The 19937-nt window shown below is 39.1% G+C and overlaps 1 protein-coding gene across 1 annotated transcript in view; it reads right to left on the bottom strand.

Moving 5' to 3' along the window:
• The window catches only part of SNX3 (sorting nexin 3), a 45069-nt gene extending 29350 nt beyond the window's left edge, over positions 1-15719 (bottom strand). The window contains exon 1 of the mRNA XM_061131864.1: positions 15346-15719. Coding sequence (XP_060987847.1) covers positions 15346-15507 — 162 coding nt within the window. The 5' untranslated portion in view covers positions 15508-15719. The remainder of the gene's footprint in view (positions 1-15345) is intronic.
• Positions 15720-19937: the final 4218 nt, after the last annotated feature.

Genomic DNA, 19937 nt, shown 5'->3' with positions numbered 1-19937 from the left:
AAAATATTACTACCATAAGACCCAGCAATTCCACTCCTGGGTAAACATCAGATAAAAAAGAAAACACTAATTTGAAAATTACCCCAATGTTCATGTGGGTGAGTGGGCTCAACTGTATCTGATTCATTGAGACCCCATGGACTGTAGCCTGCCAGGCTCCTCTGTCCATGGAATTTACCAGGCAAGAATACTGCAGTGGGCTGCCATTTCCTACTCTGGGGATCTTCCCGACCCAGGGAACAAACCTGCATTTCTTGAGTCTCTTGCATTGGTAGGTGGATTCTTTACCCTGAGCCACCTGGGAAGCCCTCCAATGTTCATAGCAGCATTATTTTCAATTCCCATATTATGGAAGCAATTATGGAAGTGTCCATCAATAGATGAATGTATAAAGAAGATGTGGTTTTTAGTATGTATGTATGTGTGTTAAGTGTTTATTACAATGGAATAAAATTTAAAAATAATCAAAGTTTGCCATTTTCGACAACAATGGACTTGGAAGGTATTAAGTCAGTCAGACACACAAAGACAAATACTGTATGATACCATTTATATGTACAATATAAAAAATAAAACTAATGAACAGACTCACAGAGAACAAACTAGCAGTTACCAGTGGGAAGAGACAAGAAGGGAAGGGCAAAATAGGGACAGGGGATTAAGAGGTACAAACTACTGTGCATAAAGTAAATAGGCTACAAGGGTATATCGTACAACACAGGGAATGCAGCCAGTGTTTTTTAATAACTATAAGTGGAATATGGCCTTTAAAAATTGTAAATCACTATGCTGTACCCTTGAAACTTATATAATATTATACATGAACTGTACCTCAATTAAAAAATTTTTTTAACAATTGTAAAACAAAATGGATTACATACGCCAATCACAAAGCAGAGGTTATCAAAGTGAATAAAAAACTTATATCCTGTCTACAAAAGACACACTTAAGATTCAAAAACAAAAACAGGTTAAAAGTGGAAGGATGGGAAATGATATACAGCTTACAACTAACCATAAGAAAGCTGGAGTCGCTGTCTAAGTATCAGATGAAACAGACTTTAAGATAAAAGAACTGAAATTCTTGGCAAAAAGTCTTAAAGAAATGTTTTCCTCCTCGGCTTTGGTAACTTGAAAGGAAAGAAGACACAAACTTAATAACTGTCCCTCCCCCACAGGAGAAGGAAATGGCAACCCACTCCAGTATTCTTAGCCAGGAAATTCCATGGACAGAGGAGCCTGACGGGCTACTGTCTATGGAGTCACAAAGAGTCAGACATGACCTAGCAACTAAACCACCACCACCTCCTCTATTATCCATTTCTATGCTTTTTTACTGTGGTAAAATGTACATAACATAAAAATTACCATTTTATGTGTACAGAGTTCTGCACCTTTAAGTACATTCATTGTTGTGCAACCCTCACTACCATCCGCTGACAAAACTCCCATGTTTAAAATAATACATTCTATAAGAATATGAGTACCTGGCCTTCTCTGATGGTCTAGTGGTTAAAAATAAACCTGCCAGTGCAGGGGACACAGGTTCAATCCCTGATCGGGGAAGATCCCACATGATGTGGAGCAACAAAGCCCTCGAGCTGCAACTACTGAGTCCACATGCCTCAACTGCTGAAGTCCATGTGGTTAGAGCCCACGCTCCACAAGTGTAGCCACTGCAATAAGAAGCCCATGCGCCGCAACAAAGAGCAGCCCCCGCTCACTCCAACTAGAGAAAGCCTGCGTGTAGCAACAAAGACCCAGCACAGCTGGGGGGAAGAAAAGTAAATAAATTTCAAAGAAAAAAAATATTAATAATATGAGTAACCAGATTCTTAAAAGAGTTTTGACCTTTCCTAAGCACACTCCAAGGGTAAATCAGAGTGCTTGGGGGCAGGGGGGGGAGGGAAATGCAGAACCAGTAATACATATGTTACAAAACTAATCTTTTGCTGAAATCAGCACTCTTTTCTTTTTCCTGATAGTGCAATAAAAACCTAAAGCCAATTCTCAGATAATGACAGCAGCAGCTAGTATTAAATAAACAAGATAGTACTTAAAGTCCATAACACACATCATTTAATTTTAGGAAGATCCTAACACTTTAATCTTAGGATGGACAAAAGGTTCAGAGAGGTTAACTGCCCAAAGGCACTCAATTAGTAGGTAGTGTAAAACCAGGCATGAATTCATGTTCATAGTTCAAGTGTTCTTAGAGTACATTAATACATTAAACATTATTTCCCCCCAAATTAGTAGAAGCTCTAAAAAAAAATGAAAGTCCATGGTACATAAGTAGTACCATGTAGTACATGGTACTATATGTAGTACCTCAGTACTTACGTAGTACCTCAGTAGTATGTTGTTTTGTTCTTCTGCCACAATGTCCTCTGCTCCAGTCTGCCTCCAGTTCCCTTCTACCAACACTAGGCTGGGAAAGACTGTCCCAGATGTTTAGATCAAATGCGAGAGAAGTCTAGCTTGAGAGGAATACTTAAAACACTATGCCAGACCTATTAGCTAAAGCTCAAAAAGAAAATGAGATATGGGTCAGGTCTTCGGCTGGTGGATTAGCAGTAGCGAGCCCTATATAGAGACTGATGGAGAGAGAGAAACAAAATGTAATGTCAGGGCAAGGGTAGGAGATAACAATAGTAAATAACAGCAACTATGAATTAAAACAACAAAATGTCTCTGCGGACTCCGGCAGAGAATACAGAATTTCTAGCAATACTGATATCAAAAAACTGCTAAGATATCTCTGAAACCAGACGATACTCAGTTTCCTAAAATAATAAAAAGGTCCTATCAAGAAAATAAGGACTCTGGTTGGTCAGATTGAGAAAATCTATCTACTCTTAATGAAGAATGGGATGTGTATGAAGTCAGTTACACCTAGAGTTTGGCACAGGGGTAACAGTGACCAGATTATGAGTGACCACTAACCAGAAACAGTGAGATAGGACCAAAAGGTAAAAAGCAAAACAAAATCTCAGGTCAAAAAGCGCTGAGTGCACTGGTCATGCATTCATATATGAGCCATCCTGTATATTTGAGGCCAGTATCAGCTATAGTCAACTAGACAAATCATACAAGTCAATGTCAATGCCAAGGAAACTGGACACAGAGATGTCTGATAATTCCAATCTTAAACTTTAAATAGCCCAATATAGTGAATGGCTATTGTATTAAAGTTGTTTTGGACAAAAATATCAGAAGTTCTACAGGAAAGTAAATCAAAGAACATACACATTCTAAATAATCCACTGAAGTATATTCATAACTGATGTCCTACTTCAACCTATAAAGTTTTTAATTTTATTCATTTGATCAGATTCTATATAATTATAATCCTTCTAAAATACTCTGTTAGCTTTGACATTCTTGAAGCTCTGGGTACCATATGTTTGATACATATTTTTATGGGCTTCATAATTGGATTTTTAAAAATCTATTCTGTCACAATCAATGTAGGAGTTTTCAAAAGATTGTTTTTGTTCATTTTGAATGAATGCCTTGTTAAGGTTCAGGTTTCTTCTCAAAACAGAAACAAAACAATATCATGTGACATTAGAAGAAACTGTATAGTTACACATTCACTGCTTGAAATCCTTAAATATATTTTAGACTTTGAGGCCTAGAATCACAAGTTGCAAAGGTCAAAACACTTTTCTCTTAAGGTGTGCAGTGAATGAAAGATACTAATGTTTTTAAGACTAAGCTTGAAATTATGGAGGGTCAAAGACCTTACAATAGAGTAGGAAATTTTTTCTAAGTTAAATTTTAATCGAGAGCTAATAAGCTAAGATATTCATCACCCAAAACATTACTTGTCTAGTCTCAGAAGTTAGCACTCTCTTATACAAAGGCACTAGATCACAACAGCAAGGGCAAACAACTGAATCAAAGATTATGTGGTTATTTCTCTTATACTCAATCTTTTTAAAAAATACACTAGTCATGCAGCATTAATTTTGACTTACACATGAACAGCCAAAGCAACAGTCTTTTAGTAATTTTCTCTATAATTTGGAAAAATAATCCTCTACAGGTGATTAAAGTAACACATTCAACTTTTTCCATGAGAAAAAGTATTTTTCTATGCCTTTGGTAAAACATCTTGGCAGCATAGAAGGCAAGGGATAATGAGAGCTGATGGTGCTAGATTCTGATGGAGACAAGAAAGATAAGGCTGTGGCCTATAGCCAAGGCTCAGAATCAGGCTGAGCCCAGTCCCCACTGACTCTTTCTCTTGGAGTGAGTCTATTGTGTTTCCTTCTGTTGGAAATTAGCTTTAAGACAGGGCCATGTCATTGTTATTCGTTTCCCATTGCTGCTTTAACAAATTACCACAAGCTTAGTAGCTTAAAACAACACTTATTTATTAGCTTACAGTTTTGGAGGTCAGAAGTTTGAAATGAGTCTCACTGGGACAAATCAAGATGTCACTAGGGCTGCATTCCTTCTGGAGGGTCTAGGGGATGTGCATCCTTGTCTTACCTAGCCTCTGGAGGCTACTTGCATTCTTCAGCCCACGGTCCTTTCTTTCGTCTTCAAAGTCAGCGATTAGATCACTCCAAACTCTGCTTCCACTGTCACATCTGCTGTGACTAATTCTCCCACCTGTTTCACTTATAAGGGCCCTTGTGATTATACTGGACCCACCCAGATAATCCGGGACAACCTCTCCATCTCATGATCCTTAATTTGATCATATCTCCAAAGGTAACATTCTCATATGTTAACACATTCAGATTCTAGTTATTAGGAAGCAGAAATCTTTGGGGAGTTATTATTTCTGCACCTACAATAACCCAAGCCACAGGTGCCACCAATTATGACATTTGGAGATTCCTAACAAGTAATGTATGGTAGATAATGTTGCCACAAATTCTTTGAAGCTACTTTCATCTGAGAGGTGGAGTTTATTTCCCCACCTCTGAATCTAGACTAGCCTATGACTTGCTTTGAACAAGAGAATGTGGTAGAAGTGACAAGCAATTTTCTAAGCCTAAAACTCAAGAGGTCTTGCAACTTTCTATCTTCATTCTCTTAGAATGCTATTCTAAGACTGCCATATAAGAAAGTCAGTAGAGCCTACTGGAGAATGAGGGGCCATGTGGATGAGAATGAGGTGCCCCAGGAGATAGGCAGCCAGACATGCCAGCTCTCCAGCTCAAAACAGTTGCACAAATGAGCACACAGAAACTGCCCAGCCAGACCACAGAATGGTAGGAAATAAATCACTGTTGTATGCCATTAAGTTGGGGTAGTTAGTTATGCAACTGGCATAATATTGGTTACTGGGAAAAACCAGTCTACAATGTTTACATATGTGGATGAGCTTTTGGCAGGAGGAATAAAGAAGGTCATTTGACTTAGATGGGAGAGGAGAACAGCAGGTAGACTTTCATGGCTGTATCACAAAGCATGATCAGGCTGATACAGGAAATGACTGTTAAATAAGAATGACCCTGGCTATTTCTATGATCTGTTCTAACTGGAAATAAGAGCCCTTATAGTTTCTAAGAAGAGGCAGATAACTAAAACTATATCAAAGAAAACATAGAAGAAAGTGCCTACCATACCAGCTGAGACACAGCAACTGTCCAAGACATGCTTAAAATAAAACAAACCATAAATAAAGAGGTAAGGAAAGACGTTTGACCCAGACAGTAACAACAGGTCCCAGGGCATAAAGTGGTCAAAATCCAGTACTAATACTGTGTGACTTTGGCAGCTCATTGACAATGGAAAAGACAGCTATTCTCTCTGCCCTTACACCCCGGGTCCCTCATGCAGGCTTGGGTTCCTACTGCACATTATGACTATTTTCACCAAGTAGTATCATTAAATTGAACTGAATGGATTCAAACTGACCTACCTTCCTACCTCCAGTCTATAAGCTTCCTGCCTTTAAGGGCAAGCCATACATTAGCACGGGGACTGGCATGTACTAGGTGATTCATAAATGTTCATTTATTGGACAGTTTTAGGGAAAACTGATCAAAGAAAACATCCAGTCCTGTTTCAGGTTGGTGTGAACTTCTAAATGCAGCAACCACATCTTTTTAAACTTAGCATTCCAGTTCAGTTCAGTCGCTCAGTCAGGTCCGACTCTGTGACCCCATGAACCGCAGCACTCCAGGCCTCCCTGTCCATCACCAACTCCTGGAGTTCACCCAAACCCATGTCCATTGAGTCGGTAATGCCATCCAACCATAGCATTCCAAGTGCTCAATAAAACAACTGGCCCACAGCAGCCACTCAAATGTTAAGTTGAATCTAAAAAAGAAATGTAGTTAGGAAAAAACTGATTAGAGTCTTAAGAGAATAAAACTGGGCAAATACACAGATTACAGATAAGAACCATATCTAACATCTAAGTGAAAATCTCTACAATTTATTTCAGCTTAAGTATATCAACATCATCTGCTGTTTTAAACTAAGATAAAAATTCTATCAATTTACTATATGGTTCCATTTTGAGAACGAATATCACAGTTCCTCAATTTTCAACTTAATCCTTTTCTACAATTCACACATTAAACTTACCCACATCAGTAGTTCAACTAATACCAATTTAATCATTTAATAATGGCATACTGCTATAACATGTAGAGAATGACCATGTCAGAACACAAAACATTAAATGATGATATGGTATGAAAATATTAATTCTGAGCTAGAAAATATCTAAGCCCCAATCCTGGCTAGAACAGACTATAGTTTTGTCAGGCACCACCTTCAGTTCTGTCACTAGTTTATCAACTGAAATTAAACCACCATGAACTAGCTACCTAACAGTTTTTATCAGCCCCAACTCTCTTTAGATATTCAAAGTTTACAAAAGGCTTCAAGCCTTCAAGCGAGAAAACTAGTTTTACAAACTGAAACTCTTTGTGGTTGACCTTAATATGAATAGTAGATGTAATGACTCACAAGGTCAGATTGTGTCTCTGCAAAAACTCGACCTTTAGAAGGAAAAAATGGTGTCTACTATTTCATTCAGCACCTAAGAATAGGACCACACTTTACAATCAAATAAGATTCTCCAAGTGCTTTGCTTTCCACTACTCCAAAGCTACATAAAATACAGACCAGTGATTGGCCAACTTTATCTCAAATGGCAGGACAGTATATATTTTAGGCTGTTGAAACTACTCAACGCTGTCCTTTCAGTACAAAAGTGGTCGTAAATACTATGTAAACAAAATATTAAAAGATATGCTGTTCTAATAAAATATTAAATAGGGAAGCCCATAGCTGCCGATCCCTGTTCTATAGTGATCAGTGTTTTAAGACTGTTCTCCATTATATAATATGGGGGAAATCTTGAGTGTAAATTTAAACAAAGGTCTGGTGATACACAGAAGTACGCCTAGCCAACAAGACTTTTATCTTCGTTTCCACATGAAAATGATCCGTAATGTCATGGCAAAAGAGGAGATATTGAGAACTAGACATAAGAAAAGGAACTTTGAGGCTCCTTTTTTCCTCTAAATGAATTAAAATTTCCAAATTTACTATAGAACAGAGAAGCTCATCCCACAAGGACAGGAAGGGGAAAAACGGAAAGTAAACAAGCTATAGGTGGCAGGTGTGGAATCATTTTAGGAAAGCCAAGGAAACAGAGATGCGACATCATTTATAAAAGTCTAGAGAGCAAAGAATTAGAAAGTGATCATTCTAGTATTGTTAGGCACTAAGTCTAATTTTTTTTTTTTTAAGTCTAATTTTATTAAAGTTATTTTGTCTTCCTATGATTCCCTGGTAAAAGACACTGACCTCACTCATTTAGGTGGCTCAAACAACATACTCCATTATTCAATGTCATCAACTAAAACGCTGGTCCTAAGAAAAACCTCCTACATAGTTCTAAAGTCGCTGAAGGCAAAAAAAAAAAAAAAAAAAGTTAATCATGTATTTTCCATACTTCTAACCCAAACTCGACCCCATGATATACTTCTATCGAACATGCTATGTCTTCATGCCTGCCTCCTTTTTCTACTCACCAAAATGTTCTCTGGAAGGGATCAAACTTATTTATATAAAAAAAAAATAAAAAATAAAAAAACAAAAACCCAACTTACATTCAAGGATATCAAAACTAACAGGAACTCAAATTTTATTTCTTACAAATCAAATAAACCTCCTCGAAACTTTGAAATCTCAGTCATCAGCAAACAAAGAAAAAAAAAAAAGACAAGATGAGAATGTTGCCAGTGCCACACCCTAGAAGAGGGACCCCAATCACTTCTTTGCCTCTGTGTGGAAGCAGAGAACAGTGTCTGTTCCTCCTTTCTTCACACAGCTGCCCAGCTAAACTAAATTCCGCAGCTTCCTTTGTAGCCAAATGTGGCAATGGAGCAGAAATGTGCCTTCGCCTCGCCTAGAATGTGGATGTGATACCGGGAAGCTCACAGTCAAGTCACAATGCCAGCCCTGGACTGCTCAAGACTTCTTCACACGAAAAAATAAACTCAGTTTTTGAGGTCTCTGTGAGAACAGTCCAAACTATACCTTAACTGACCATATGTCATATTTTACCATGCTGTCCAATTTCACAGGTTCTAAGTTAAATATTTCTTTAAAAGAACACTTTATTTGGCTGAAAGCTTTAAATCATTTAACTAAGCAATCCATAAACAGCAGTACCAGGATTACAGTATTGATCTTCTTGGACACCATCTTTCTTATCTGATAGTCAAAAAACTGCTGGCTCTGCTTACATGGAAGCAGCATAGTATGGTACAAACATAAAAGTATCTAAAAATAACATTTCAATCCTTTTTTTTTGGTACGTATGATTCTGAAGGTGAGATGAAAAATCTCATAGAATCACTAAAAGACCTGAAAATTAAGCACTAGTAGATTTTCCACTTTAAAGGTATAGAGTGGCAATATTACTAAAATACAAAGATTTCTTAAATGGATATAAATTTTGTCTCTTCCTGATTTCTGGTTTACTTTCATGATTATTACACAGGGATACAGACACGGATGGTATAAGACAGGGGTGAAAAGATCTGGCTTGGTTGAATGTAGTAAATGCTTCCCCTTCTTCCCCCAAAGCTAAGTTGTTGGCATGCTTTGATATAGTATCTAAACTGTCTCCCCTTTAAAAATAGTTTTCATCTTTGGCCAATATCACTGGTTTTCCTCTCTGCTACATTTAAGGATCTGCTTCTTTTTCTCCCTTCCCTCCATTCACCACCCTAGAATTTGCCTTCCCCCACCACCCTAGAATTTGCCTTTTTAAAAATCCCATCGAGGCTACCAACCACTGTGCTCCATTTTTTTTCATACTTCTCTGTTGCCTGTCATATCTGAAGAGACAGAGAGCCTGGTGCCACCAGGTATAATCCTTGCTGCACATCAGTAAGGTGCCCTTGCTGGGGTGCTTTTTAAATTACCACTTCCCAAATCCCACCCTAACCCCATTAAAAAAGAATCTAAAGGATTTCAAAAACTCCTGATCACATTCGTGATATCACATTCGTGATAACGAATGTTCAGTGAGGGTTAAAGAAAAAATATGGCCTCTCAAGATCAGAAAATCTATATTCAAATCCCAGTTTTGCCATTTAATAGCTGTGATTTTGGACAAGTTACTTAACCTTCCTAAACTTCATTTATTCCTAAGTATCCACTACATGTCAAGCACAATGTCAGATGTTGAGTTACGGTGATCATGACAGTCCCCGTCCTCTAGAAGGTTATAGAAGAAACAGGAATTAAAGGGAAAAAAGTGAAAGTTGCTCAGCCATGTCCAATTCTTTGCAACCCCCATGGGCTGGAGCCCACCACACTCCTTTGTCCATGGAATTCTCCAAGCGAGAATACTGGAGTGGGTAGCCATTCCTTTCCCCAGGGCATCTTCCTGACCCAGGGATTGAACCCGAGTCTCCTGCATTGCAGGACTACCATCTGAGCCATCAGGAAAGCCCATACAAGCAAACAAACATAATCCTAAGAGGGCTACAAGGACACACAGGGAACAAATCGAGTCTAGATTCCAGGGATCAGCAAAATCTCTAAAAAGGTAAAATCAAGGCTGAGTTCTGCAGGACAAGTAATGACAACCAGATAAGGCTGCTAAAGCAAGACTGTTCTTAACAGAGGAGGAAGTGTATGCAAAGGCCTGGATAGAAGTCAGCTTATTTGAGAGATATAAGTAGTTCAGGAGGACTAAAATAAGAATAAGGGAGGAACAAGAGATGAGAATCAACAATAACTTCAGCTTCCACATTTGCAAAACAAAGATATTATTTGCTCTGCTTGATTACTCAAAGATCAAATTATATATATATATAGCAAACTGTCTTGAATACAACAGGTACTCAGGTGATAAATCCCCTCACTTTTCAGCTTATGCATGAGAAGAAGCTTGCCTTTTAAAAGCATTTCGAGCCAGTCAACAACACACTTTTTCTTCGGGTGATTTCATCATAGCACAGAATCCAACAGTAAGTTCTTTTCAGCTGTTTGTTTTTGTGGGGTGCATCTTATCTACTGTGGATTAATGAAGAGTCAACTCTTAGGTCTCAAGGATGCTAACATTGAGACTTCCTTCTAAAGGTTCAGAAACTTGAGGGTTCCCCAACACCAGGCTGTGGATAAAAAAGGTTTTAATGTATTGTTTAAATGAACTGAAGCTGTGAAGCAATACAGAATGAGGACCACAATACGTCAAATCCAACCCTGACTATGATACTCACATGAGCTTCGTGCTTACTCGCTCAGTGGTGTTTGACTCTTGGCAACCCCATGGACTGTAGCCCGCCAGGCTCCTCTGTCCATGGGATTCTCCAGGCAAGAATACTGGAGTGGGTAGCCCTTTTCTTTTCCAGGGGATCTTTCAGACCCAGGGATCAAATCCAGGTCTCCTTCATTGCAGGTGGATTCTTTACTGTCTTGAGCCATCAGGGGAGCCCTGACTCTGACTCGAGTTAGATATCAATGATTCACTTTGGGTAAGAGATGTCTTTCTGTGTCTTGGTTCCCTTATCTGCCAAAATGAACAATATAAAACAGGATCCCTTAACACAATATAACAGCTAGTTTTTAACTGCCACTGCCTCACTCCCCCCACATTAAGGGATGGGTTAGGTAAGAACAGACTCTTCAAAGCTGCCTTTCCCTGATAGAGATCCTGGAGGTCAGCCATAGCTGGCAGCAAAGATATATATCAGACTTTTCATGGTCAACTGATAAACCTACCTAGATTCTGCAGATGTCCTTAGGTTCCAAAATGCTTTGATTCTTTTAAATACTATTTTGGCCCTTTAAGAACTCATTCACATAAACCCTAAAAACACATCTAAAAATTAATTTATTTCTGATGAGAATATTAATGACTCAATTTAAAATGAGAGGACTCATCCAGAGAAGAATCACCAATACAAGTTTAGAATGGCAAATACTATCAAGATGCTACTTTCATTATCTTTCCTGGTACAAAGTTTATTAGTAAACTTTACTATTCAGTTTTATGTTTCAATATGTCTCAACTTAAAAAAGCTACTTTTAGAAGCATGTGAGGTGATAATGTTAACTAAAATTGCTGTGGTAATCATTTATGTATATGTATATAGCAATCATTATGCTGTATACCTTAAATACAATTTTATATGTCAATTAGGTCTCAAACTGGAAAAAAAGTATCAATACTAGCACAATCATAGGAAACATACTACCTTAAAATATGTCTGTGTGTGCTTAAGTGCTTACTTGCTCAGTTGTGTCTGACTCTTTGTGACCCCATGGACTGTAGCCCACCAGACTCCTCTGCTCATGGAATTTCCAGGCAAGAATACTGGACTCGGGTGCCATTTCCTATTCCAAGGGATATTCCCGACCCAGGAATTGAACCTGAGTCTCTTGGGTCTCCTACACTGGCAGGCAGATTCTTTACCACTAGCACCATGTGGGAAGCCCTCACCTTAAAATATGGAGACTTCTATTAAATATTTTTGGTCTTAAGTGTGAAATTTACTACATTCTGAATGGCATCACAACTTCCCACATGGAATGACACAAAATATATTAGATTTCTTGATAAGAAAAATCCAATGATTTTAGTAGCTCACCTGCACATTAACATAAGAGAATGTAGTCAGCTGATCAGTGACTTTTAATTTAGAAGTAGCTGTATGTAGAAAGAAGTAACTTTTGAGTGCCTATTATAGCACTCAATCACTTTAGCACCAATTACTGTGCTAAAGAGATTTATGTGCATTATGTCATTTAGTCCTCTGAGGTAGGTACAGTCATCTCTCAGTATCCATGGGAGATCTGGTTCCAGGACACACACACCTCCATATTAAAATCTGCAGATGCTCAAGTTCCTTATATAAAACGGTTTAGTATTTGCATATAACCTACGCACATCCTCTCTTTCACTTTAAACCATCTCTAGGTTACTCATAATACCTAACACACAATGCATATGCTATATATATAGAGCTGCTGGTGTGCAGCAAATTCAAGTTTTGCTTTTTGGGACTTTCTGGAATTTTTTTCCAACTACTTTAGATCTGTGGTTGGTTGAGTACTCATATGCAGAACCAGCATCCTCAAATACAAAGAACCAACTGTACTATTATTAGCACACCTTACAGAAGGGAAGTGGACCTTAGATTTTGCACCTTACTCAGTTATTCTTTGAATTCAGAGCTCAAGAAAGATCCTTAAACTCATTCTGGTTCAAAGCAGTTTTCTTTAGGTACAATACACCTTAATTAACTTAAAATCTTCAGAAAATTAAAGCCACATTATAGCACAAACTTCATAAACAGTGACTGAATTTCCCCTTCAGCTTTCTCTTTAATATGCCAAAATAATTCTAGAACCTGAACTTTCCAAATCCTTTAATCATTTATGGTGCTCTCTGCTATGCCTACCATTAGAATGATTTTAAAAAACATTAATACTGTATCAGTTATTTTCAAAAGCACAGAGATAATCAAGAGATCCTAATAGTCTTAAACACTACCCTCAAACCAAAAGATAAATGGAGATTGGGAAACTTGCATTCTAAAGTGCCACCATCCAGATAAAATTACTCTGTGAATTAGAGTAATTTCAATCAGATCCTATAAAATGGAACATTTTTCTCAAGACTAAAATTAGAGTATAACCATAGGATAGTTTAAGGGCCCAAACTTTGGAACATAAAATGGTCTGCCACGTGTCAAATTCAACAGCAGAAGGCAAGCAGCAGGGGCTAGGGAGAGAAGGAACAGTTTAGAAAAGTAGTAATAAATGACAAAATGACTCACCTATTCATCTCACTGGCAGTGGTACCTTAATTACTCTCAAAAATCACATGCTGCTAAAATAAGTCCTAATATCTTACTATATGGTGTCCTGCATTTCAAGTTAACACATTACATTATTAAGAGAATCCCCAATGGCATTTCATAAGCACAAGAAACTCAATTATATTTTTTTGGAAGGCACAAGCACTTATGACTTAACAGTTATTAACACACAACAAACTGGTGTACATAATCTAACAAACCAGTATAGGTGTGTATACTCTGTCATTACTCACTCTTAAAAAGGATTACTTTCTTCAAAATACAAATAACAATACCATAAGCACAATTTAAAGTGTCACATAAGCTATTTGGTAATAAAAATAAGATGAATTTTTAAAAAAAAATTGTTATTATACATAAAGTCCATTTACTATGTAAGAACTCAGCATGACAAACACAAAGTTATTAAATGAGGAAATGTAGGCAGGAGATTCCACTTCAGTTGTGTGACAGGAAGTACTAGCTCTGGAAGTTTAGAAACAGGAATACCAACCTCTGCTGTAGCACAAGAAATAAAGGAAAATATGCTGGTGTATGAGAGTAAAAGAAGTTCTTTTCAGTTAACAACCTGCGATATATTAAAGACAATCCAAAACCATTCCAAAAGTTAAGGGGAAAAAAATGCCTCATTTTTTTTCACTAGGCTTACGTGACAATATGCTTCCTTAGGTACACTGGAATTCAGATTCTGCAGTTTCGCTGTAACAAGATTGCTTGTGACACGTTTTACACATCCTTAGAGAGACAAGGGTGACTTGTAACATTTAACAGGTTAGTTTCATATATTAAGTTGGATGATTATTACATTTTTTATAGCAACACATAAGTAAATAATTTTTAAGTATCTTAAGTTTCACAACAGTGAATAAACTGAACGTTACTAAACTGTACAGTTAAAAGTATACGGTTAAGACGGTATATTCTGTTATATCTTACCACACAAAAATTGAGAAAGTTAATGAGAAATTACTCCACTTAAATGTTAATAGTAACTTGTTACATAAAATTTGATTACTCGAAAACCAAATTCTTAGGCTTAATTTTTAGTAATTTGTTACTGTCATTAGCAGCTGGATTCGTTTCACTGTAACTAATTTTTAAAGATACTTCCATACATGAGGAAATTCTTTAATTCTGAAGTAGAGTGAAAGTGAAGCACTATTCTCAATTAGCATCTTTCAAATCATCTGAATTACTTACTGCCAACAAATACCGGTTATGAAATTATAAATGTGGTTCTACTTCAGCTGATTCTTTCCTTCAGTGCAGTGCAAATCTTGAAATTAGGAGAGCAAGATCCCTAAATGAACAGGATTTTCTTAAAGCAGTGGTAGTCTTGATTGTGAGGCAGGCAACACTTCCCACTCATCAGCCTTTAGCACGATGGTGGCCCAAAATACTAAGGTAATCGTTTTCCATCACCGTTTTCTCACCTGGCTCAGCCCTACCAAATCTGACAGGCTTTTGTAAACTTTCTTGAGGTTCTGTTCAGAAAACCGTACAATCTAGGTGAGTTTGGTAGCACGGAAGGGCCTGAAAGGAATCAGCTTGGCTTGGCCAACTCGGGGGTGGGGGGTAGGGGGAATAGTCTCCAGGAAAAGAAAACCGGATTGGCTTCAACTTTGCGCAAACCCTCTTTCTCAGTCATAGATAGCTCCGTTCCCGATAAAGGGCTGTGTTCTCGAAAGATCTACCCCTTTCCAACTCAAATGTCATTCCCAGATCAGCTGCTTGAGGGGCCAGCGGCGCTCAACCCACGCCCTCTTCTCCGAGTGCCTTCTTCAAGTGCCAGTGCTGGCCTCAGCTCACCCTACAAGCCCCCATCCAAGCTCTGCTCGGAAGCCCTACACGAAGACGGGCCCTGGCCCGGACCCCGCCCGTGGACAAGTCTGCCCCACCGTGTCAGCAGGGGGCCCCGCCTGGGCGGCCGTGGCCGTCTGAGGGTCTGCGCTCCAGGGTCCGCGGCGGACAGCCGGGACCACAGAAGGAGTCTCTCCGTAGGGGGAAAAGACGGCCTCACCTTGACCCTGATCTCGTAGGTGGTGAAGCGGCCCCGGCCGACCCCCACTGTCTGCGGGTTGCTCACATCGATCTCGAGGAAGTTGCTGGGAGGCCCGTAGGCGTCATTCAGGTTCTGCGGCTTGGTGATCAGCCGCCGGGTGTCCGCCACGGTCTCCGCCATTTCGCTGCTGCAGCCGCCGCCGCCGCCGCCGCCGCCGCCGCCGCGGACTCCCTCCGCCCCCTCCGCGTTCTACCGACACCTCCGCCGCCGCTACTGCTGCCCGCCGCGGGGACACCGGGCTCGCGCGCAGCGGTCGCAAGGCGAACGAGCACGTAGAGCGGGCGTTCACCCCCACGCGCGTAGCTCCTCCCCGCGCCCCTCCGGCTTCCGCCTCCAGTACCCTGGAGGGAAACAGCTGACCTGTCGGAACTTCGCGCTCGGGACCCGGGAGACCCAGCGGAAGCCGCGGAAGGGGACTGGGTCTAGGCAGAGGAGGGGAAGCGCACTCCTGGAACTTGTAGGTGGGGACAGTTCCGGCCGGACTACAGAGCCCACAATGCACCGGGCGAGCGCGCCCCCGCCGGGCCGAGGCCGAGGTGCTGCGGAATCAGGTTCCGTGTCGGCCTCGGCCTGGAGCAGTAGAAAGAGCACTAGACAAGATCTTCGCGGCCTTGGGAGACGAGGGGACAAAAGTTAAATGGCGAGCTAGGGGAGGTTTGCCCACAATCAGAGCAAAATTGCCTACGCTAATTCAATGCCAACCTATCCACCGTCTTGCTGTGAACCACTGAAAATGCCTTTCCAGATAACTTTGAATTAATGCCTCAAGTGATGATTTTTGACATCAATTTGAGAGTTTTACCGTACATGCGTCTGGCTTGGTAAACTGAATGTGGTAGAGTGGTCTAAAAACTACTTCACAAGATAATACCGTAAGGTCAAGCCGTTTGTGGAGACTGATCGGTCCTCAAAAACAAGATAACATAATATATGGGCTGAAACTTGCCTTGAATTTCAGATGGTTGAGTGATCTACAGTTTTTCCCCTTCTGCTCCCATAAAGTTTCAGTAAAAAAAAAAAAAAGTGGTAAACATATTGCTGCAGCATTTGAAATGGAATTCAGATAACCTTTATCAGAAACGAAAAACGACAAAACAATTAAGTAGATCATAGTTAATCTCCGACGAATGCAAACTTTGAGCATTAAGGTAGAAGGACAGATGTCTATCCCTGCCTGGGGAGTTATCTGTCTTGTTACAGTCTCATAACCCTTTCTGAGTTTCTTTATATGTTGAGTTTCAGAAAACCCATTCACTTGAAATAATCTGATTTGTCCCTTAAACTGAAAAATTATCTGGATCTTTAGCAACGCTCAGAAAAGTTGGTATAAAAAATTACTTAAGCACGATGTAGATCCTTTTCAGGAAAACTCAACATTCATTCATTAAGCAAGTATTTATTGAAGGCCTGCTAGGTGTTTTCAACTCTAGATATTAGAGGTGAAAGGGTGAGGAAGACATTAAAATTCCCTGATCTCATCAGGTTAATTGTTTTGTATTAATATATGGTCTATCTTGGGTAGACAAATAATAAACCAATAACTAATACATCTACCAATATGATTAATGCTATAAAGAAGATAATATTGGGTAATGTGAATGAAAGTGACCCAACAAGCTCATTAAGTTGGTCAGAGAAGTTCTCTGAGTGTATCTCTCCAAGAGTGAGAGTAATATCAGAGTAAGTATGCCCAGACAGGACTCCCAGAGTAAGGGCATACTTACTCTGTTGCAAGAGACCAAAGGGAAACATGACAGGTATGATTACAGCAGTGAGCTCAAGAATGTATTTAATGATTCTTTGAACTGAACTATGTGAGACCTGAGAGACCAAGAACCACTGTATTGTGTTGTCATCCATGACACTCGAACAAAGCAATCATGGGATATTCACTTAGAAAGCTGCTGTGTCATTGGAGGCCATGGCAGAGTAGCTTTGGGCAGCAGCAACAATTGCCTGTGGTGAAGTAGCATCTACAGAAAATAGCAGCACAATCACACAGCTAAAGAGCTTCCCAGGATAAACATCTGGAAAAAAATCATCTTTATTTTTCAAGGAGATACAATTGTATTCCTAGAAAAACCTATAAAGAGAAAGCTAGTAGAATTAGCAAGAGAATTTAGTGACTGAGTGAAGGTATCAAACTTAATTTATAGTTTTCCTCTGACTAAGCAATGTCTAGTTAGACTGGAGATGGACAAAATATCGTATTCATAACAGAGACCAAAGTAAAAAAGAAAACAAAAATGGAAGGCACAGGAGCTATAGGAAACAAAACTATGCAATTTTAATAAAAGATATAAGCCAAAACCTAAATAAAAAAGACTCCATATTCCTGGATAGGAGGACTTAATATAAAAAAAAAAGGTCACTTAATCTACTATTAATAATGCAAATAGAATCCCACCGCGGTTGGTTTCACCCTCCTCTTTGCCTTGGGTGCATAGAGTAGTAGTGGACAAGAATTTTTTTTAAGTTCATATGTTGGAGATTAACCAAGAAGATCATGAACATAAAAAGAAAAGTGTGATTTGCTTTACCAAATGTTAAAACTTACTATAAAGCTAACTGTGAGCAAGAGCATAGGGAATTCCCTGGCGGTCCAGTGGTTAGACTCCTTGCTTTCACTGCAAGGCTCCAGTTGGATCCCTGGTCTGGGAACTAAGACCTCAGTGCTTCTCAAAACAGACCAAAAAAAAAAAAAAAAAAAGCCACAAGAGTATGGTTTTGGCTGTGTATACGATAGAGTGCAGTACAGAGGGAGCGTTTCAAATCATTGGGGAAATATTGCTGGCACAGTTGAATGTCTAGGGAATAGGAAGACCACATAGCTAATCTCCTGCATTATGTGTGTCTGACTCTTTATGACCCAGGGACTGTAGCCCGCCAGGTTCCTGTCTGTGGGATTTTCCAAGCAAGAATATTGTAGTGGGTTGCCATTCCTTTCTTCAGAGGATCTTCCCGACTCAGGAATTGAACCCATGTCTCTTGCATCATCTGCATTTTCAGGCAGATTCTTTACCACTGAGCCTCCTGGGAAGCCCACCCCTGCATTATACCATATATGAAAATATTCCAGATAGAACTTATTTATTTATTTATTGTTGATTGTGGGTTTTTGTTTTTTTTTTTGTTTGTTTGTTTGTTTTTGGCCACACCACATGGCTTGTGGGATCTTAGTTCCCCAACCAGGGATTGAACCCAGGCCCTCAGCAATGAAAGCATGGAGTCCTAAACATTAGACCAGCGGGGAATTCTAAGATACAATTCAAATATTAATATGTGTGTGTGTGTGTTTAGAGAAAATTTAGGAGAAAAGTTGTACAACCTTGAGTAAAAAAGTACTTCCTAAACAATATGGGAAACAAGCTAGAAAGAAAAAGCAGTCATTTAAGTGCATAAATTTTTAGTAAAAATTACTTATTAAAAAGCATTATAATAAAAGAATTGAAGGAAGTTTATTTGTAACAAGTAAGATAGTAAAAGGCTAATATTCCTAATGTGAAAAGAACACCCCATAAATTGATAGGAAAAAGACAATCCCGTAGAAAAATGGGCAAAGAATGTGGATAGGTCCTATTTTATACTTTTTCAGATAATGAATTTATCAAATCCTCATAATAACCCTAAAAGTGGGTACTATTATTGTCCACATTTTAAAAATGGGAAAACTGAGGCACAAAGGCAAAATAACTTGAGTACAGAATGGCAAAACTAGCTCCAGTATTTACATATGTAACCACTATTTTTTGCGCTCTCTTAGGAAAAGAAATTCAAATGGACCATAAATGAGAAAAATATGCTCAATCTCATTAATCAAATAAATGTGCATGAGTGCTAAGTTGCTTCAGTGATGGCTGACTCTTTGGGACCCCTTGAACTGTAGCCCATCAGGCTCCCCTGACAATGGGATTCTCCAGGCAAGGAGTGGGTTGCCATGCCCTCCTCCAGGGGATCTTCCCAACCCAGGAATCAAACCCTCATCTAAGCAAATATGAAATACTGTTTTCTGTCTAGCATATTGGCAAAAATTAAAAATGACAGAAACAAGGACTTCCCTGGTGGTCCAGTGGTTAAGACCCTGCACTCCCAATGCAGGGGGCCCTGGTTGGAACCCTGGTAGGGGAACTAGATCCTGCATGCTGCAACTAAGACTTCATAAGCTGAAACTAAGGATCCTGCAGGCCACAACTGAGATCTAGTGCAGCCAAATAAATAACTAAAAAAAACAAACAAGAACACAAACAGTGTTATGGAGACTATAGGGAAATAGACAATTTGCTCATATTTATCAAAATTAAAGATATTTGGAAAAAAATATTTAGGATGCTTTGATCCCCAAATCCAACTTTTGCTGCAAGAGACTATAGTACTTAAGAATGTAACCACAAGAATGCTTATTACATCTTTATTTGTAGTGGTGAAAACTGAAGACAGCCTGAATTAGAAATGCTTGGATTATAGTATATTCAAACTATGGGAAATTATATAATATTTTATGTAATTTACACATAATATATAAATTAAATAATAGAGTAAATGAAATAGTT

The sequence above is a fragment of the Dama dama genome, chromosome 28 (genome assembly GCF_033118175.1).
Source record: "Dama dama isolate Ldn47 chromosome 28, ASM3311817v1, whole genome shotgun sequence".
Taxonomy (NCBI): Eukaryota; Metazoa; Chordata; class Mammalia; order Artiodactyla; family Cervidae; genus Dama; species Dama dama.
The sequence above is the reverse complement of the archived record's forward strand: the minus strand, read 5'-3'. Positions and strand labels throughout refer to the sequence as shown.